Source organism: Coturnix japonica, chromosome 9 (assembly GCF_054131305.1).
Source record: "Coturnix japonica strain WE chromosome 9, WE-NBRP24, whole genome shotgun sequence".
NCBI classification, from domain to species: domain Eukaryota; kingdom Metazoa; phylum Chordata; class Aves; order Galliformes; family Phasianidae; genus Coturnix; species Coturnix japonica.
The window spans coordinates 5,993,536-6,014,568 of NC_140671.1; the positions used below are offsets into that span (position 1 = coordinate 5,993,536).

The 21,033-nt window shown below is 45.6% G+C and overlaps 1 protein-coding gene across 4 annotated transcripts; it reads left to right on the forward strand.

Annotated features, from left to right (window-relative positions):
* The first annotated feature begins 8 nt into the window (after positions 1–8).
* UBE3B (ubiquitin protein ligase E3B) lies at positions 9–19,619 on the forward strand. 4 transcript variants are annotated; one of them, XM_085555941.1, is made up of 28 exons: positions 9–185; positions 551–733; positions 884–1,085; positions 1,178–1,298; positions 1,837–1,896; positions 2,240–2,344; positions 2,441–2,537; positions 2,854–2,939; positions 3,603–3,685; positions 4,635–4,740; positions 5,381–5,501; positions 6,167–6,344; positions 6,779–6,948; positions 7,656–7,823; positions 8,488–8,659; positions 9,410–9,528; positions 10,040–10,154; positions 10,569–10,668; positions 10,991–11,110; positions 11,458–11,634; positions 11,723–11,833; positions 11,941–12,078; positions 12,485–12,550; positions 14,186–14,244; positions 15,535–15,717; positions 16,153–16,264; positions 16,642–16,734; positions 17,152–19,619. In XM_085555941.1, the coding sequence occupies exons 3-28, from the start codon at positions 925–927 to the stop codon at positions 17,341–17,343; spliced, it is 3,213 nt and encodes a 1,070-aa protein (XP_085412067.1). In that variant the 5' UTR covers positions 9–185; positions 551–733; positions 884–924; the 3' UTR covers positions 17,344–19,619. The 4 variants fall into 4 exon arrangements, with proteins under 4 accessions (XP_085412067.1, XP_085412069.1, XP_085412071.1 ...); XM_085555942.1 differs by lacking the exon at positions 9–185 and adding an exon at positions 207–445; XM_085555943.1 differs by lacking the exon at positions 16,642–16,734 and having other exon boundaries at positions 50–185.
* Positions 19,620–21,033: the final 1,414 nt, after the last annotated feature.

Here is a 21,033-nt window from a genome sequence, read left to right on the forward strand (position 1 = left end):
ATCCAGTCACATGCACCTCTACTTCCAGGAAGGCGTTTGTGTGCTCTCCTTAAAGCGTTCCGATGCGCTCCATCAGCTCTATGGGGTCGAGCTGAGCCGAGAAGGGGGACGAGAGGCCGGAGAGCGGCTCCTACAGCGGGGAGCGGAGTGTGTTGAGCTGGATGAAGCGTGGTACAACCAGAATGGTGTGTGGGGATAGAGGAGGGACAGAGGGCGGAACAGTATGGGAGCGTTGTAGGTTGTCGGCCGGAGCTGTAGGGCTGGACGGGGCTGCCGGGCTCGGCCTAGCGGGATGCCCGGGGCCCCGCTCGGCTGCGGCGGCCTCAGGGGGCCTGGAGGGTGCTCAGGCCTGTATAAGGCCTCTCCATCTGTATAAGGCCTCTCCATCTGTATAAGGCCTCTCCATCTGTATAAGGCTTCTTCCATACTCTGGGCTGCCCCGTGGGTCCGTATCGCAGCCAAAAATTGCCTTCCCACGTTTCTTCATCCTCATTCCTTTTATAATTACTTGTAGAAGTGTTCTTAGTTCTGTTCGCTTTCTTGTTTGCAGGGACTGCATCGGGCTGCAAGTAGAGCTGGGATGTGAGGAGCGGGTCGCAGTGATTGCACAGAGCTGGTTGGTGCTGCTCGTTTGCTTTGCAATTAAAAGCTTCAATCCTGGGTGCAGACCTCACTAAACGATGTGTATATAGATCTAGATATCTGTGTTTCATCCTTACAGCCCCGTTGCCAGGTAACTTGGCCTTTGCAAAGGCTTTTTGTTTTGTCTCATTGGTCCAGTGCTGTTCAACACCCTCCTTCCCCCCATTTAAATGTCAGCTGCATGCAGGCCTAACATCTAAATCTACTGTTTGTTTTCACCTCTCTGCTCCTCCTTCCTCAGGTACTCATTCAGTTCCATTCACCTCTTGGTCAGTCATAAAGATGTTCAGTGCCAGCCAGTCCTCCAAGGCTCAGTTCCTGGATAAAGCACGGCAGGCCCGTGAGGAGCGACGTGAGCTGAAGGAGAGGGAACGTGCTGCTGTGCAGATCCAGGCTCTGGTCCGCAGGTTCCTGTGCCGATGTCACCTGCAGAAGGAGATCAGGTGTGTGGGGCTCTGCCCTCTGTGCCTTGCTTTGATCTGAAGAGCTGGGCTTGGTTTGTAACCACTGATGCTCGTATTCTGCTCTTTCCTAGGAGAGAAGTGGAGGATTTCTTTGAGGCAACTGAATCTGGGGCAAGTAAAAGAAGTGCTCTTTCTGTCTTCAGAATTGCTAGGAAGCTGCTATTTGTATTTAATCATAAGGAGGACAAAGAGGTAAGATTTCTTACTCTGATATTCTTCTTTCAGTGACACAGTCTAAACATATTCAGCATGTTAATATATTGCAGGAACCTATGTGATCACTATGTGGATTCAGAAATGTGATCTCTGTTCTTCTTAGAGTGGTCTGCCCATAGGACTGAAATAGAAGAACCCTTGAATTTTTCAGTAGTGGTTCCGTTCTCAGGGCATGGGTTAACAGATGTTTTTCCTGCTGACCATGCCAGCGTCAGTAACTGAGCAATGCCTTGCGATTTTGTTAGCCCTATCAGTTCTCCAGGCACATGCACTGTGGCAAATCAACAAAGGTCTATCCTGGCACAGACGGATCTTCTTCTGCATTGCTCTGGCATGATGTGTAGATGAGCTGTCAGGGAATGAGGGATCAGCACTGTCCATGGGGAATGTGTGTATAGCACTTGTTTTGATATTCAGATACCTTGCTCCTTCTGCTGACCTGTTCCTAGTGCTTTTCCAGAATAGCCTTTACTGTAGTTAGAGCTAATATTGCCTCTTTCCTTTTGTTTTGCAGAGATTTGAAAAGCTGTGCCGTTGTATTCTTAATAGCATGGATGTTGAGAATGAACCAAAGGTCAGCAGGATTTTGAGTGGGAGGAGAGGGGAGTTGTGTGTGGAGATTTAGGTTGGTGTTGTTTAAATTATTTAGCTTTCAGAAGCCCCTGAGCATTACTGAGATACAATGGTAAATGTTTGGACAGGTTCCTCAGTGTTCCTCTATTATTTTTACAGTGTCTTTCTGTAGTGGGTGGGAATGCTTTGACCAAGAGCTTTCTAAGAGGAATAACCTGGCTCCACTGCTGGGTTCACTGGGGCCCCTAGGAGGTCATTTGTTACAAAGCTTCCTGGTAATGTATCTTGCCTATCAGTAGCACAAATACTAATCACTGCTCCCATCTGTGTCCTGCTTTGCTCAGGTGTGGTATGTGTCACTGGCACTCTCCAAGGATCTCACACTCTTATGGATCAAACAGATCAAAGATATTTTATGGTTTTGCTGTGAATTTCTCAAGCAGCTGAAGGTAATTAATGTATTTTCTTTGTCTGCCTGCATCTAACAGATCTGTAGTTTAGTTCAGAGCTAATTAGGTTTATTATATTGGCGTTTGTTGTTGCAGCCTGACATCTTACAAGACTCTAGACTGGTCAATTTGCACCTCACAATGCTTGTCACTTTCACAGACACTTCTACCTGGAAAATTCTTCGGGGAAAAGGTTGGTGCATCCAGTTCAGTAAAGGCACAGATCTACGTGTGTCCAGAAGTATTCATAGATACAGGAATGCATACTCTGTGTTTTTGCAGAAAATACTTAAAGTAGATAAGTATTGGGAGAAAATATGACTCTTATAGCTTAAGTGTTCCATTTTTACTGAGACTTGATGTAAAATACTGCTAAAATGGTTGGTCTTCATATAGGGGAAAGGAATTGGTGCAAGAAGAGTTTGTGAGCTGATAAATCACTTTGTAGCTTGTAAGACAATGAGCAGTGCAGCTGCTGTTCTAATAACATCACTGTTTTAACTTCGAAGGTGAAACCCTGCGGCCTGCCATGAACCACATCTGTGCTAACATCATGGGACATCTAAATCAGAAGGGATTTTATTCTGTGCTGCAGGTCAGTCTCAGGCTATGTCTCCCATTTATTCCAAGCAAGCCCCCATTTTGTCCTATGCTTCTTGTTCTGAGGAAGCTTTTATCATCTCTGTGTGATGGTGTGTGAGGGAGAGGCTGGATGTGAGCGCTGCTGATTTCTTTGTGGTCCTATTTTTCTTCGGAGCAGTAAGGACCAAATACATCATCTCCTCTTTTGTCCCCACTGCTGAATCTAAATGCTACTTAATCATCTCATAATGAGATGTAGAGGAAGCTCATTCATAAAGAACAAGGGCTCTTGACTTGTTTTTTTTTGCAAACTCTGCTGCTGACTTGCTGTATGAATTTGGTTTGTTTACTGTTCTGTTGGGGAAAGGAGCTGATGTCATTTTAATTCATCTTTTAGAATGATCATGATATGACTGAGCAGCTCTGAGCCTTGCCTGTTAATTCTAAAGTGCCTGGGAACCCTCTGAGTACAGGTCCTAGAGAAAGCAAGAGCAGAAGACAATCTAATTTGAACAAAGCTTCTCCATATGCCACCATTAACCAAAAGCTCTTCTAGTTCTGCTCAAGGATTAGTAATAACTGGTTTTTAGGTTGCTTTGAAAGTCAACACAGTCTGTCAAGAACGATTACAATCTTTTCCTGAATTCTGCAGGTTTTAATGTTTGTTTTATTTCAGATTTTGCTAACTAATGGCTTGGCAAGATCCAGACCATCCTTGTCCAAAGGCTCTTTAACTGCAATCTTCTCTCTTGCATTGCGGTAAGGCAGCCAGAGCTGCTTGGGGTGATACACAGCCAAAATTATAGAGCTTTTGATTTCCTCTCTCTCCCTGTCTCTATGCCTTGGAGGGTGTTTTCCTGATAAAAGAGCTGCTTTAGGCAAATAGTTCATGTTACTGTCATCATTTTTCAGGTTGAAGTGCTGTTAAGTCAGCAGTAAATGTGAGCGTTAGCCTAGACTTGAGAGCGGTTCCAGTTCAGAGTATGGGATGTGTAAACCTTTCTCTGTTGAACTATCAGAAGGGACTGGAGCTCTCTGCTAAGTGTAGTTGTGCCTCTTCACAGTGAACTGCTGATGCCTGTGTACCCAGTCCTTGATTCGTAGGAGCAAAGTTTGCCCCTGAGACAAGAACCAAATGCAGGTTTTTTCTGGTGGTTCATTCTGTTCTCCTGAAGAACAGCATGCTGTAACCCTGACCTTGTCCCTGAACAGCTCATGTCTTTTCACTTCAGCACTCTGCAGCCTGTAACAGGCATTCTTTAAGACTTCAGTGGTTCATCTGTCCCTCTTCCCTTCTATAGCTGTCACTGCTGGGGTTATGAATTTGTGATGTTCAGTGGAGAAGCAGTGGATGCTCTTAGATGTATCACTTAACTTCTGCCTAAGGAAAATGCTACTTAATTTCTGTCATCATGGCAGTAGGGAGATGGGGAACTTGAGAGGTGAACTGCATAACATTTACAACTCTCTTGGTGATGTGGATGTGCTGTGCAAAAAAATACATCATGCTGTGGACTGTTTGACTTGCATAATATTTTGTCTTGATCAATTCTGTAAACTTGCTGTGGTAACAGAAATATAAGTGAGTTTTCTTTTTCCATATGTGTGTCTTGATGAGAGTAGAATCAGCCCTGAATGACTCAGTTAGAAAGACTGCTTCTTTCTTTGCTAGATCGAGTTTCTTGCACTGAAGTATTTTTCTCTGTAGCCCTGTGGTTGCTGCACAGTTCTCAGACAATCTGCTGAGATCCTTTCTGATCCATATCATGTCTGTTCCTGCTATAATGACTCATCTTGCTACTCTAACACCTGAGGTAAGTGAATGAGATAATAGTACCAAATATGCACTGAATGTCGCACAGCAGCACTTTGTCATTCCTCTTTATCAACTTATAAAACAGAACGCTGGCATGTCTCTCCCTGTTTCAACTCTGGTCTGGAAGTGCTTGATCCTTCCACCCTCCAAATGCTCAGGGTTTCTAAATACCACAGAAATCATTAACACCAGTGAGGTGTTGGACTGAACCATCCTCAAATAAATAGAACACAGGTGAAGACCTTTGTACTGCACACTTCGTATGTTCTTATTCTTCCATTTCTGTAATTGTGGGTAGAGACTCACTAGAAATCAGTCTGTTGCATGGCAGAGGTTCTATGATGTAATTAGCAGGCTGTCTACTTAATCTCATGTTGGCTTCCCTGCGTAGCTTGGTGCAAGCAAGTTTTGTGTGAGATGGGCATTCTGTGGTCTTGTAGACAGACAAGGGAATATCTGTCTTCAACTGGAATGTAGCCTATTCAACTGCAAGGTTTTTAATTCCTTTCTCTCCAAAGGTTTGAACTTGCCTATCTATCTAGAAAGAGAAATTAACCCAGATTACTGGTGGCAGATCAGGTGTGGTTGTTCTGTGTGGTGCTTGTCAGCCTCACTCAGGGTTAAATTCTATATTTCAGCGTCTGGCAGTGATAGAATCTCACGATCTTTTCCGCAAGTTCATCATATTCTTGAGTCGTGAAGCGCAGTGTCGAGATGTCTGTGTGTGCCTGGAAGGAAGTCACACTCTTTGCTTGTTGGGTAAGCACTTGTAAGACCTTATTTTGTTCTTGGAAGAGAGTTTTGAGCCAAATCTCTGTTGTCCACAGGTCAGAGCTGCCTCCAGCTCGCCATTTTTATCCTCACTTAGGCAGTTTCTAAATGATAATTAAGAATTATTTTAGAGTATTGCAGGTATGCTTTAACATTAAGGATATTATGAGGCCCTTGCAAATGGAAGAAGGGTCAGAGATCTGATCTCATTTGCATCCCATCTTGTATGTGTGTGAAATATTATTGTGAAGCATTATCTCCACTTTATCCAGCTTTTCACTTGGGTTCCAAGAAAGTCCTGTAGTGTAGCAGATTTCAATCTAATTTCCCTAAATAGATGTGCTACTGAAATATTTAAGTATATGTTTCAGGAACAGTTGGAGCTCAGAAATACCCATAGCTGTAGCTTATAGTACTTTGTAGAAGGTGTTGGTAAGATACAGATGAGAAGGCTGCAGGAGGATGCCAAAGTGACATTCTGCCTTCATGGCTGACGTGATGGAAATGGCTTCCTGCAGGGTAGCCTCTAGTAGTCATTTTTCACAGTAGTTCTTTATGGTCTTGAAAATAGGTATGTGTTCGTTTTATCTGTAACCTCTGTCCTGCAGTATCTGTTCCTCTTCTAAACCTTGCTTTACTGGTTCTTCTGCCAGGTAATCTTGTGTACTTGGGCTCCTTGAATGATAAAGTTCTTGAGGATGAGACAGCTCATTTTGTGGGTGTGCTCATTCATATGCTCTCCTACTGCCAGAAGTACGTTTCACAAAAGAAATCCAATCTGACCCACTGGCATCCTGTTCTGGGCTGGTTTTCACAGACTGTGGATTATGGGTAAGACACCTTATGGTGAGAGATGATTAAGCCTCTCCATGTATTTTGTTATTAGAGTGTTGAGTTATTTTTAAGCTGCAGAGTGTTTTGTGCTTTGAGATGAGCAATGTAACCCTACTCAGATGAATTTATCAGACATTTCAGAATGCATATGCAGAACTTAAGCTGCTCTATTCATCTACAAACTATTGCATGGGGAAGCTCAGTCAGTACTGTCAGTCTGGTAACAGTGGCTGTGCTGCCGTGCTTCATTTAGGACTTGTATATCTTTTGTTCTCAAATATTTTGTTATTCTCCTCCTTTTCTTCCCCCTGTGAGGTCCATCTGCAGTGTGGTTTCATGCTCCATTTTGACTGCGTGCTGAATGTGTCAGGATATCAGTGGTGTTTTATTCCAGCCTGCCTTCTAACGTGTCTCTCTGACTTCTCTTTTAGATTGAATGAGTCCATGCCTTTGCTGACAAAGCAACTGCAGCATCTCTGGGGAGTCCATATGATCCGCATCCTCTTCAGTGATGTGCTCAGCAAGAAATTGCTAGAGAATCAGGAAATAGCTCAGCTGCCAACACAGCCAGTTTCCCCTCAGAACAGCCTCCCTATGAAGAGTCAGTTCTGCAGGGTTGCTTTTGTGTCTATGTTTGTGTGTGTGTGTTTCTGTCTCCCAGTCTCACAGGGGTTGGACTTTTCCACTTAGCTAAAAGCTTTGAGTAATTACTTGCAGCAGCTGCTGCTGTTTAGGTGGGGATAGGATTTGTTATTTGTAATTCCTGCTCACAGTGCCTCTGTGACCTGGGGCAAGACTCTTGCTTTGATGCTGTGAAAATATCTGCTTATTTTAGCACTTTTCCCCATTGTTTTGCAAGTAGCTAAAGTGCTTACTGCATTGCTTAATGCTTCCCAAGACAAGGTGGGGGAGGCCAGCTTCCCAGGTGAAAAGCAAGGTGAAGCTGGCTCGGGGGCTTGTGTTGCATGGTGATTCTGCAGAAGAGCATTGAGAATAAGCCAGCTGTAATCTTAGCAATTTTCCAGCTGCCAGCCATAGCACTAGATCCTGTGGCTCATTAGTTACTGCAGGTTTGGTAAGGTTTCAGGCTGAAGGGTAATGCCCCCACTGAAACATTCTTCTGCATTACCAGCAGATTTACAGCATTCTGTAAGAAAAATTCCCCCCCCCCCCCCCAAGCCAACTGTCCATTGGTGACCCAGTTTGTTAAAACCCTCCATCACAGGGTTGTGAAGCTGCTGAGGACAAGAAATGGTTTGGAATAACACCTATGTCCTGAGCTATCATCTCATGTGCTTCCATCACCAGATCTATTCAAGAGAGCTTTTCAGAAGTCTGCATCCGTGCGCAACATACTGAAGCCTGTTGGGGGCAAGAGAGTGGACTCTGCTGAAGTGCAGAAGGTGTGCAGTATCTGTGTCCTGTACCAAACTACTCTCACCACGCTAACGCAGATACGCCTGCAGATACTCACAGGTCAGGGTACATCTGTGTGTTTCAAATCACTTAAAATGTGGAGGAGAAAAAGGCATTTTTCTTGTTAAATTCTGCTGACTTGTTGGTAGCTTTATTACTGATAACAGTTTATTGTCAGGTTGGATGGAAGACTTGTTCCATCCTGAATCGTACATCTGATCCAATAACTTTCATCACTTCTTTATCAAGCATTAGCTGCCCAGAATATGAAATGAAGCAAGTTTTCCTGCAATGAAACTTTGCTTACTCAATACCAAACTTAAGACGGAGTCAGTCTTAAGCCTCACAATATTAATCTTTGTGGTGGAAACATTGAATGCTTTCATACATTTTGAAGAACAAATTACCTGACCTCCAAATGGATGAAGGGGGAGGTGAATGTTCTTTTGGTCTAGTGCCTATGGCAGACGAGTGAGTTGAGTGGGAAAGGGTTTCAGATATGTGAGCAGCTCATACCTTGTTAACGAAGGTCTTTCTGCTTTTCCTGGTGTCTCTTAATGCGGGTGGGCTTTGGAGCCCAGTGTGCTGCCTTTACTCTTCAAGTAAAATTTTACTTTACAAAAGGATCTGTTGGCACCAAGCTCTGTTTTCTGTCTTTGAGCCTGCATGAATAAGCAGGCAGGAAAAGCTTAACTGAGTGTGCTTTATATTTTTTCATTGCTAGGCCTCACTTACTTGGATGATCTGTTGCCCAAATTATGGGCTTTTATCTGTGAGCTGGGACCACAGGGCGGGTTAAAGCTCTTCTTGGAATGCCTGAATAATGATACGGAAGAATCCAAGAGGCTGCTGGCCATGTTGATGCTCTTCTGTGACTGCTCCCGCCACCTTATCACGTAGGTAGCAAGCAGAGGGTGCTCTCTATATCTGTAATGTAAAACTCTCATGTTCCTTAGGTTTCAAGAGGAATAATTAAGGTATTGCTGTCTTTGCATAAAGATAACAAGGTAGTGTAAAGCAGCAGGCTTCTTCAACATAATCCTGAGAAAGGATTACATTCAGAAGGACTTCCCCCATCATCCTTTTGTTGCTTCAGGAACATGCAGCTGGCTGAAGTGGCAGCAGAAGATTATGGAAAAAGCAAGGGGGTGGGGAACATTCCTCTTACAGCTTATGGGCAGCAATTGCATCAGTCCAGTGTGTGTACTTTGGGGTAGATATCTTTGAAGAATGGTGATACAGTACTGCTGCGAGATCAGCTTATGTGCTTCTGCTTGCAGCTCTGTTGCTGTCTTGCTGATTGGCTTGTGCAGCACAAAGAATGGGAAGAAGGGTGGAAAATTGTCCTTGCTGGTCATTAGGGACTGTTCTGATGATGAAACAGTTCTCTTTGGGACTAGTCCACAGTTCCTTTTAACTGTGAAACACTGCATGTGCTTGCATCTCCTACCTTTCCTACTGTCTAATGTTACAGTCAGATGTCAATCAAAATCAATAAATGAGGATTAGTTGTTTGTGCCTTCAGATTCTCATGGGTGTCAGTCATCATAGAAATAAGCTGCTGCTAAAAGATAATGTGCCTTTATGAAAATTTCAGAAGGGAATTAAATCAACACTTGTACATTTGCATTTGTTTTCTCTGATAGGATTCTTGATGACATAGAAGTCTATGAAGAGCAGATTTCATTCAAACTGGAAGAGCTTGTTACCATCTCATCTTTTCTGAATTCCTTTGTGTTTAAGATGATCTGGGATGGAATTGTGGGTAAGTGCTTTCAGTAGCTTAAGTTGAGGATTCTGGTAGGACAATATGCAGCATTAATTTTGGGATGTGAAGCTTCTGTTAATTATTACTTTGCACAGAAACATTATGTTATGTGGCTCAAATGTGTCCCAGTGCTTTGGTGTCCAGATGCTACTGTCATGCTTGGCACCAAATACAATGCACTCATCTATTACAAAAGAAAACTTGTTTACCAGGCACGATGGGCATATTGGCTTTTGTCATCTTGCTAGAGTCAATCTGTATGTGGATATAGTTTGAGTGCAGCTTAGTTCTGACAGTTAGATGAGGTAGTCTGTGTCTGTTCTGACTTGATGTGGCTAAGAGTTCTGTGCCTCCCAGAAGACTTCTTTGATCAAAGAAATCTAACCTTTGCTGCCTTAAGAGGAAAGTAACTCTCCTGTTAGTGTGGGGGAGATGATCAATGTGTTGCTCTCAGACACTCCTGTTACTTAGGGCTCCTGGACATTTCTGCTTTCTTCCTTTTGTTCAGAGAATGCCAGAGGGGAGACGCTGGAGCTCTTTCATTCTGTCCATGGCTGGCTCATGGTGTTGTATGAAAGGGACTGCCGCAGGCGTTTTGCTCCTGAGGACCACTGGTTACGGAAGTAAGTGTCTCAGCTCACAGCAAGGGTCATGTGCAGCTGTGTGCTTGCCCTGGGGTGTCAGCTTCCCTTTGGGAGTTTGGTTTGGGATCCTTTCATTTAAACTGGGTGTATATCAAATTGCACTTGAGACTGAGTCAGAAATGCTTCCTGTATTGATTGCATTTAAGGGTGCCCCCTCTCTGTGGCTTAAATACTCTTGTGGAGGTGCTTCTCTTAATGGTTAGCTGCCACTTGTGGAAGCTGGTGCTTTGGAAAGTGGCTCAGTACCTAACTCAGTACCTCTGGCCTTCTCAGATGCCTTAGTACTTCAATCATATCTGAAACCATTACAGGTTTCCTCTTTGTTCTACCCCCATTTGTTTACCCACCTGGGCACTTCACTGGGATCTTTAAGTCTGTTCCTTTTCTTGTAAGGGACCTCAAGCCCAGCGTGCTCTTCCAGGAGCTGGACAAGGACAAGAAACGAGCTCAGCTGCTCCTGCAGTACATCCCACATGTCATTCCCCACAAGAATGTGAGTGGGATGGGGGAAAGGGTGGGAGTTGAGAAGGTGGTGGCCTTGGATGAAAGGGACACATGTCCTGGGTATATTGGGAAGTGGAGCCTGTGACTGAGATATTAATTAGATAAAGGTCTTTATCTGTTTCACTGGGGAATGAGGAGGCAGAACTTCCTGTTTGCAGTGAGTTAGTGATGGTAGTATCATTGGGTCTACCTGGGAATGGACAACCAAGAACCAGGTCTGACCATACATTAGGAACATCTGAAAGTCCTGCTGCATTGGAGGGCAAATAGGACCCCTGTGGATGAAGACTTATGTTTATTTTCTTTCTAAGAGGGTGCTGCTTTTCCGAAACATGGTTACGAAGGAGAAGGAGAAGCTCGGGCTGGTTGAAACCAGCTCTGCATCACCTCATGTCACACACATCACTATCCGCCGCTCGCGAATGTTGGAGGTGAGTGATGTGCTTTGCAGAAGCCAACTAATGAAGCAGTAACTTGGCCTGACAAAACAGGCTGTGAATATGTTTATCTTCTCTGTGGGTCCTTGGGGATCCACTCCCCATGCAATTCTTCCTGCCTTTCTTTTTATGAGTTGATAACACAAACATGCTGGACCTTAGTTCAGTTCAGACTAAGGCTTGGAGTTTTGACTAGGAAAAATGCCTTTTTGGACACCAAAACTCAGTGGTACACACAGAGATGTTTGTGGTGCATCTCTTATCTCCTGTCTCTGCATGTCTGTGTGAGTGTTTCACGTCTCTTCCTACATGTTTGTCCTGGGGCTTTCTGATCTGCGTAGGATGGATATGAACAGCTACGGCAGCTTTCCCAGAACGCCATGAAGGGAGTGATCAGAGTGAAGTTTGTGAATGATCTGGGTGTCGATGAGGCTGGTATTGATCAGGATGGTGTCTTCAAAGAGTTTCTGGAGGAAATAATAAAGAAAGTGTTTGACCCTGCACTCAACTTGTTCAAGGTACGATGTGGGGCTGCAGATGCTGACTGTGATGACTGGCTGCAGACAGAAGCAGGCTGGCTCACTGTACTGTTATCTCTGTGTGCAGACAACCAGCGGTGATGAGAGGCTGTATCCATCCCCAACATCCTATATTCATGAGAACTACCTGCAGCTCTTTGAGTTTGTGGGGAAGATGCTTGGGAAGGCTGTATACGAGGTGAGCCAAAGGTGCTGTGCTAAGATATTGTTAGCACAGCACAAACCCAAAGACATCACACATAGCAAGCATGCAGTGTGACCTCACGTATTTATTCTTGTCTGCAGGGAATTGTTGTGGACGTACCATTTGCTTCCTTCTTCTTGAGTCAGCTCCTTGGACACCACCACAGTGTCTTCTACAGTTCTGTAGATGAACTTCCCTCCTTGGACTCTGAGTTCTATAAAAATCTCACTTCAATTAAGGTTTGAGCATTACTATTTCAGTTGTTCAACCCCCTTATCACTGGCTGCTGCTAGACTTGTAAATGCCTTTAGGATACTTGAAAAACATCCCAAAAGTGATAGGGCAGTGGAAATGCATGCTGGTTCTGAAGCAATTGAACACACAGCTGTCCTGTGTTTTTACTGAGGCAAGCAGGGATGAGAAAAGAGTCTGAAGGTGTAAACTAGGAATCACTGACTTGCAGTTCCGGAGGTTTAGCCTCAGCTCTTGTGCAGTCTCTCTGTAACTTTGGGCAAGTCGTGTATGTTTTATGCTTTTATGCCTGGTGCCTTCTGGGGATCATTTAATGAGAGAGTGATACAGAAATGAAGAATAGCTGTTCCTGCTGCTTAACACTAACTCCTTTGCCTTTTTCTGTTCCTGTAGCGTTACGATGGTGATATCAGTGACTTGGGCTTAACACTGTCCTATGATGAAGATGTGATGGGCCAGGTAGGCTTTTATTCAATGACTTTTGGACCTTATCTCAGCTCCTGTGCCAGCTGTTGATTAGCAGAGTTCTGCACACTGATATTCCGAGTTCAGGGTCCTGGCTCAGGCAGTTCCTCTTTGTTATATCCTGGTTGCTCCTTGTGGGACCATCTCCCTCACTTGTCTGGCTGATGTTACCACAAAGAGTTTCTGAAGCACTGAAAGCAATCCTGAGGACTGTTCACTGTCTGCTGCTGTTGGAGAGTCTCTGATGCTGGAAGTGGCAGATTGTGAATATCAGCAGTTAGCAGTGGAATTGGGTTTGACTCCTGAGCAGAAGTATCCTGTCTTTTCTCAGTGTCCTTAGGGCAGAGAGACTCACCTGCAGTCCATTGGTCAGCTGAAGGCATCTATTTCTCTCTGAGCTTTCTGATAGCTAGTCTTGAGCATCTATAACAGAATCTGCACTGAGTGCTTTTCACTCTGTGATTCTGGATATGTAATATGGATGCATCATTTGGCCTCCTCTAACCAAAGATCTTGAGAAGGATTGACTGATAAATGACCTTGTTTGACTGCAGGTAGGATGTCGCTCTGCTTTTCCTTCCACACACAAAAAGATGGCTGTGCTCAAAGGTTGGCTCCAACTCAGAGCTTGTCTGAACTCAGCTGTAGGTCTCTCTGGCTTCGTTCAATATTTATCAGTGGGCAGAGAATTGGCAAAGTTTGCCCTCTGGCCCTTGATTTTCTTTCTAGTGCGAAGATTCTTACTTGAAAACCAGTTTGTGTTTTTACCTACACAACTGGTTTTCTTCTCTTAAAAAGAATCTGTGTGAGTAGGAAGGAAATCTCTTTATATGTAACAGTTTCTGTGATGGAAACTTGAAGTCTGGCAGCAAGGCACTTGGCCTTGAAAAGGAAAGTCTGTAGAACTCCATGTGAAGGTTTGATGATACATGGCCATGCTTGTGCACTGGATTCTACAAAGTTCTGCTCAGCCACTGGTGCTGTAGTGGTAGATGAGAAGATGCCTTTGCTGTCTGCAAATCCTATGAGAAGGCTACTACTAGAGCTAAGCTAGCTCAGAGACCAGTAAGTCATGGAGTGCTTATCAGGGGCACTTAAACACCAGGCAGGATGGAGATTCTTCCCAGCCATCTCGCTTTCCAAGTGTGCTTTGCTTCATGTTTTAAGTGCCCATCTGGAAGGACTGTGAACTCCAGGGAGCTCTGTTACTCAGCAGCCCCAGGTGAGACCTCTGGAGCAAATAGCTTTGGGTTGGGCTGTTAGACCAAGCTTTGCAAAGGCTCTGAGGCTGCTCAGTTTCTGGACTGTGGGATTGTGACAGCCCCCCCAGGGCTCTTTGAATTGATTTGCATGTTGTTCAGCAGTGATGGAGCAGAGGAGAGGAGGGTGTCCTCAAAGATGTGCTGGCGCTGCCTGTGGGAGAGTTGGAGAGTTCCCTACTGTTCAATTGCTGTGTTAACAGTGAAGTGAAACTGGTTTGAGGCAGAAGTAGGATTATTACTTAAATATAAAATCCTACTGTTTTATTGTTAAAATAAATGTTTTATGGGGAGGCAACAGCTTAGTGTGACATTTCTTTCCATTGTGGTTCCAGGCAGTAATTAGCAATACAATCATTTCTTCCCTCAGCTTGTTTGCCATGAACTTGTTCCTGGAGGGAAGACCATTCCCGTTACCAATGAAAATAAGTAAGTACAGCAATTAGATTTTTAAGGTCACCACTGCCAAATACTTTATTCTAGTTCCTTGGGCTTGCATCTGGAATGAATTGAGATAGATTAGAGTAGAAGGAGCCCATAAATATCTTAATAGAATTTACTGGTTACAGTTCATCGGCAGAAATTGTATTAAATTCGATTTGCAAAATAGAAATTGACAATTTACTTCTTGCAACAGTGTTTCTGAGGTCAAAGGCACACAGCCTGTGAGATTCTGCAGGATTTAATGACGGTGATAGATGCAGACAGATGGATTCAAAGCAATTCAGGCACACAGTCGTGAACACAGAGGGCACAGATGCTCAAAGACACCTTGGAGCAGACAGATCTTCTCAAAATGATAACATGTGGCAGTTGTATAAAGCACTGTTCTTCAGAAGAGACAGTGGTGAATTCAAATGTAGTCGACAGTCGTACTTTAGACACAGGAAATCAGAGGAGACACTGAGCCCTGTAGCTATTTTCACAGATAACCGGCTTTTAGATAGTTATCATAAATGTCAACTCCAGAGCCTGAAAACCAAACCCACCTTTTTGTTCCCTTCATTATTTTTTCCTTAGCCATACCCTTCAGTGATCATAAATGCAAGGTAAAATACCTGCTATGTAGATGTGTGTTAGAACTGGTAATCTGGGGTTCGTTCTCTTTTAACGGTAAGAGAAAGCTGGATCCTACCTGAAGATTCACCTTTGTTAGCGTGCTTTGCAATCTCATGTGCCCAGTCTTTTCTTTTTCCCCTCTTGAGCTCTCATGGAGGAGTTTGCATTTGAAAGGGTCTTTTTGTGGCTTGTCAGAAGTCAGCTCAGGGAGGAAGTTGAAAGTCCTGTATGTTGCTGGGCTTTTTTTTTCACAGCAGAAGCTTTGAAGCTTTTGTGCAGATGTGCCCACAAATTGGGAGCTGGGAGGGAGCAGAAGTATCATAAAGTGGAAGCAATCCAGGAAAAGGTTCTTTCTCTCAATGACAGAGTGAGGTTACCTTGCTGAAAACACAGACAACATGGATGTGGTGGTGTCTGCCTTGGAGCTGATGAGCAGTGCACCTCTCCTTCTGCACAACTAGGGTGAAGATGAACATCTCCTCAGTGTTCTTAGTGTGTTAATTCCAGGTGTAGCGAGAGCCCTGCAGAGCATGATCTGTTCATTCTTAAGGAACTGGAAAACAGGCCTGTATTTTCATCACAGCAGAGTATTTCATAGTCTGAGGTGGATCTCTCTTGCTGCTCTGGCTCATTGGCTGCCACCTTCCCTCTCGTACACAGGATCAGCTACATCCATCTCATGGCTCACTTCCGGATGCACACGCAGATCAAGAGTCAGACAGCAGCGCTCATCAGCGGATTCAGGTCGATCATTAAGCCTGAGTGGATTCGTATGTTCTCTGCACCAGAGCTGCAGCGACTGATCTCTGGTGACAACGCTGAGATTGACCTCGAGGACTTAAAGTAAGTGACCAGCTGAGTCTGCTGTTTTTTTTCATTCAGCAAAACAAACTGTGTTACTGTGTGGTTCTATAGAGGTTTGCAGGAGACTGAGCCTTTCCCAGCTATCTGTTCATCCTTATGGGAATTACAAGCAGATAGAAGCAAATGGAATGAATAGCAAGTTCCTTAAAGCTAATCTGGATGAAGTATTAATGAATGTAAAGGGTCCCTTCCTCCACTGGTATGCAGTGGTTTCCAAGAGCAGAATTTCTGTCCTTTCCTTTCCTCTGATTAAGCACCCAGTAAGCATTTGTGGGGCTCTGTGCTGGCAGTTTGCTATAGTAGAGAACTCTGACTCGTGGTAGCAGTATTGATCCTCCCAGCACCTGTGTGCTGGCAGCTGTGACCCTGCTACTGCAGTGGGATGCAAACCTGTCACAACCTTTTTCTCCCCAGAAAACACACAGTGTACTATGGGGGTTTCCATGGGAGTCATCGGGTCATTATCTGGCTGTGGGACATCCTAGCTAATGACTTCAGCCCTGAGGAGAGAGCCATGTTTCTGAAGGTAAGTGCAGTCTCTTCAGCCCAATCTGGAATTCAGGGTAGTTGGGTCAGTGCAGTTCTCCTCCTGTTACGTGTTTTCTGCCCCAATAGAAAGAATATCAGAACGCTGAGTGCCTTAAAATCTACACCCTGCTCCCCTGGTGGGGGATGCCCTGGAAGCAGGGTTCTATAAATGCTCTTTTGTTAACATGAATAGTGCTGCATGGATGGCAGTTTTCAAAGGCTAGAAGAGCTGAGCACAAAGCCCAGCAGTATCGTACGGTGGGGTGCTCAGATGCCAGTCTAAGCAGCTGTTTGCTGTGACTGCATTAGCCACGTGTCTGTTACAGCCAGGCTGCTCTCACTGCTGCTGTCTTTCACTGTCCATCACTTTTTCAGTTTGTTACCAGCTGCTCTAGGCCTCCACTTCTGGGCTTTGCCTACCTCAAGCCTCCATTTTCCATTCGTTGTGTGGAAGTCTCTGATGACCAGGTAGGCGTCTCTCATGCATTCCTTGCATTCCGGCAGGCCTCTTTCCCTGCCCAGCTTCCTCATCTCTATCCAACCAGGAAACTAAACTATAAAGATGTATATTCTACAGATGAAGGTGAAAACAGCCTTCCACTAACAGAATGCATGTGGCTGTACCTCCCTCCTTCCCAGCACAGCAGCAGCTGGGCTCTTCATGCTTATCTACTGAGTTGTGCTTTCTCCTCACACATATCCTCCTCATGCTTCAGATCCTGTTCCCTACATGTGTAATGGCACTTGGAGTTAAAAGCAGCTGACTGCTAGCAGCTATGGGGGACAGGGTTTTAGGATCTGATTCTCACTATTGCCAACTCTGTTAGCACGTCTTTGCCTTTTATATATGTGCCAAATGAGCTCAGCATTTCTGCCCTGTTCCAGGACACCGGTGACACACTGGGCAGTGTGCTACGGGGCTTCTTCACCATCCGCAAGAAAGAGCCAGGTGGGCGCCTCCCAACCTCCTCCACGTGTTTCAACCTCCTCAAGCTTCCCAACTACAGCAAGAAGAGCATTCTGAGGGAGAAGCTGCGCTATGCCATCAGCATGAACACTGGCTTCGAGTTATCTTAGTTGCCATGGCCCTGGACTCCACAACAGGGGCTCTCAGAGCTGCTGACTGCTGCTGGAGGTGGAGGCCTTCATGCACAGAGCACATCGGCTCCGTGGGAGCTGACTGCTCACTCGAGGGCTGGAGAGATGCAGCTGATCATAGAGGTTTACAGGGAAGAGCTTCTGGGCCAGACAGGGCTGGCTCTTCTTGGGCACTTCTCCAGGACGAAGGAGGCGATGGGCCCGATCCAATACTCTTCACTTGACACCCACGTAAATCATCTTTAAAAGCAAACCCCGGGGGAGCATAAAAAGAACATTAAAAGTGCCAGTCAGATTAGTGACCGTCATACCCTCAGCGGGCGGCTGTCTCTGCAGGAGTATTTCTTTTTCCTTTCCCAGGAGATGGTCTGGTTTCTTACTGGGTGGAAGCCGATCAGTGAAAAGCTGCACAAAGGCAGAAATGGGACCGAGCCCACAAGGAGACAAGCACAAAGCTGCAGTGCTGGACGTGCCACAAACAGGCACTCATTACTCAGGTCAGGTAACACGTGGGGGCTTCCTGATGCACTTAATCCATGCAAGGCCCTTACATTTGTCTCAGAGAATGAACCACTAGCCCAGACTTGAGAAGCAGCAGGTTAAATGCAAGCAGATGGACCCTGCCATACTCAGGAAGGCTTTGGAGCACTGTAGGTTAAGGGCTCAAGCAGCAGGCGTTGGGGGTCAGCGTGCTGAGCCAGCTGTGCCCCTGCCAAGCTCTTGCTCGAGCTGTGATTTGGACAAAAGGGGTTGTTGGAATTTGTTTGGGAGCAGAAAAGGTTTAATTTTATTTAGCTGCAAGCTGGCACACAGCTTGGGCAGCCCTCGCTCCCCAGCAGAGAGTGCTGCAGTGGGACCGGTGCCCCCTGTGTGCTTTATGGAAGGGGAATGTGTCAGGCTGCCCAGAGCCCTCTGGAAACCTCTGCTGGCAAAGCTTCTCTACTTGGATTGGAAGTTTCACTTTGTCTGCAATCTCTTTTGTTAGGGGGGATGTGCTGTTGTGAACCCAGACTTGGCCTGCGTGTAACAGCCACGTTCGCTTTGTTGCCAAAGTCTTTGTTTTAGTTGCTTTGCCTCTTTCTGGCCTTATTTTTACAAGCTGATGTTTGCCTGTAACAGGCAGCTTTTATAGGGTTTTTTTTTGTGTGAAAGAAAGGGTGTGAGTGTGTGTGTGTGTGTGTGTGTGTGTGTGTGTGTGTGTGTGTGTTGAGAAGGTGTGGAGCCTTCCTGGTGTTCCCACTGATATCCAGAGCCTCATCTGTTGTATCTCTGCAGCTTCATCTTCCTCTCCCCAGGTGTGCTCAGCAAAGCACAGAGAGAGGTTCCTCTTAATCACCCTAACCACTATTTGCTGCACATCAGGCCAGAAAACACACGGCAGCATTCGACACAGAGCACAGAAATGCCCTTTTGCTTCGTCTTTCTCTGCTCTATGTGGCATTAACAGATTTTTTCAGAGCAAATGGAGATGCCTGGAAATGCATCTGGAAAGCAGCGTCAAGTCCTTTTTCTTAATCATCTCAGTAATATAAAGCAGGAGTGATTGGAAATGTTAGCGAGGACACAACCGTCTGCATTCCGAGAATTCAAGTCCAAAGAAGATAAAAGATGATGGTAAAAAAAAAAAACAACTTGTTTGGGGTTGTTTTTATGTTGTTGTTTCTTACTTAAAGAGCATTTCAGCATTGGGCTGTTAACTGTGTAGCTGAGAGGCTTAGGCTCTGAGTTGTACCATTCCTTGTATAACACAGGATCCCTTTCTCTAGGAGCACAGTGATGGTAGAGTGAAATGCTTTGAACACAATGAAGTGAAATCGTTTTTCCCCTTTTCTTTCCCCCCCCGCCCCCCCCTTCATTCCTCAGGAGGACGATTCCTAGAGATCTTAATGCTCCCTTAACCAGGTCCCTCCCAACCAATATTGCACTACCAGACACTACATCCAATTTTGTAGCTAGCGGATCAAACGTGATTGTGTAGTAAGCACCCTGGTGACCGTGTGTGCAACAATAACATTTCTTTTCAGTAGCTGACTCCTGTACAACCGAGTCTTTAATACGATTTCAGCTGAGCAGAAGGCTGAGTGCCATTCCCTGCCTGCACTGCTGTATTCTGCACGGGTGTCCTTTGTAGGACAGGGATGGCTTTGCCACGGGAGATTAATGACTATTTTTTCTATAGGAGACTTGCTGCTGTGGAGACCTTGGTACATCCCTTGTATAAGCAATGCAGGAAAGAAATAAACCTGGTATGATGATTGGATGGTTCTTCTTCCTTTCCCAAGGGGTAGGGAAACCACAGGGTGTGTTATGTGTAGGGTGGGAGCAGAGTTTTGGGGCATCGGTTCCTCTGCCAGCAGGTTGTGGGGTGGGCATGGAGGCTGCTGGGTGCCTGGGGATCCCAAGTCAGGCTGGTTCCTGGCACATGTGCTCTATCAGCCCTGAGCTGGGCTCCCTGGGGCACTACCTATGTGACCATGGGCAACTGTGAGCCTGAAGAGACCTGGCCGGGGTTCCTTGGGGCAGGATTTGTGTAGTAGAATATGGCTGGAAAAACACTGTGCAGTCTTTCAGGGTGCTGTGATAACCCTTAAGTGGGATTTGTTGTCCTCGGTGTAAGCAGGTGCTTGTGGGGCCCTTCACATCGCAAAGAGCCGTGTCTGCTGGTCCTGCTCCTTTGCAGTGCTTGGGGCAGCCCTGTGGGTGCTGGGACTCAGCTGGGGCGAGGGCTCGGTGGGAGCGTGGCCCAGGGCTCCTAGTCAGTGTGCAAGCACCATTGTTTTGACACTGAGGCATATGGCACCATCAGAAACGGCAAAAAGAAATCTCGCAGCAGATGCTGAGAAGGCAGAAAGCTGGCAGCAGACAGCCAGGCCTGCAAAATGCCTGTAAAATGCCTGCTTCTCCAGCACTGAGAAGTGAGCAGGAGCTTGTAGGGGCTGGTTCTGTACACGGTGAAGTGCTGGGACTGTGCATGTGGGGTGTGGAGCAGAGCTGGATTGATAGACCTGGAGTTGTGCTGGGGTCCCCCTGCATCAAACAAGGGCATGTTTTGGGAGCAGAGAGCTCTTCTTGCTGCTCCTTGCATCCCAAGTCCACAACTTGCACTGCAGCCCAGTGGTTTCTCCATTTGATAGCACTGTGCTCTGGTTGTGTGTTCAGGTGGATGTGCTGTGTCTGCTCATTGCAGCACAAGATGAAGGATTTCTAGAGCTTAGTTTTGGCTCCTTCCAGATGAGTATTTCAGGAGCAGAGGGCTCGACCCAATGGCAGAGGTGGCCCCTTTTGTACCTCCAGCTTGACAGGAGCAGCACAGTGTGATTGTATGCAGCCCCAGCGCAGCCCTCAGGTGGGGGCTCACACATACTCAGCCCTTCCTTCTCTGTGTTAGCAGAGGGAATGCTGCCTCGTCTAAATTTACATCCAAACTTGGCAAAATGTATGTTTGTGTCATTTCTGCAAGAGCAGCAGCCGGCTCTGCTGCTTTGCACGTTGTGGTGGTAATAGAGGTGCTTGAGTTATAGTGAAACTTATTTCATTTTACAGCTCCTACAGCGTTAACAGATGTACAGGCGTCTCATCCAATCATGCAGCAAGAGATTTTGGGACCAGTTCTTCCAGTTTTGACAGTATGGAAGCTAGGAGCAGCCATACATTTTACAAACAAGAATA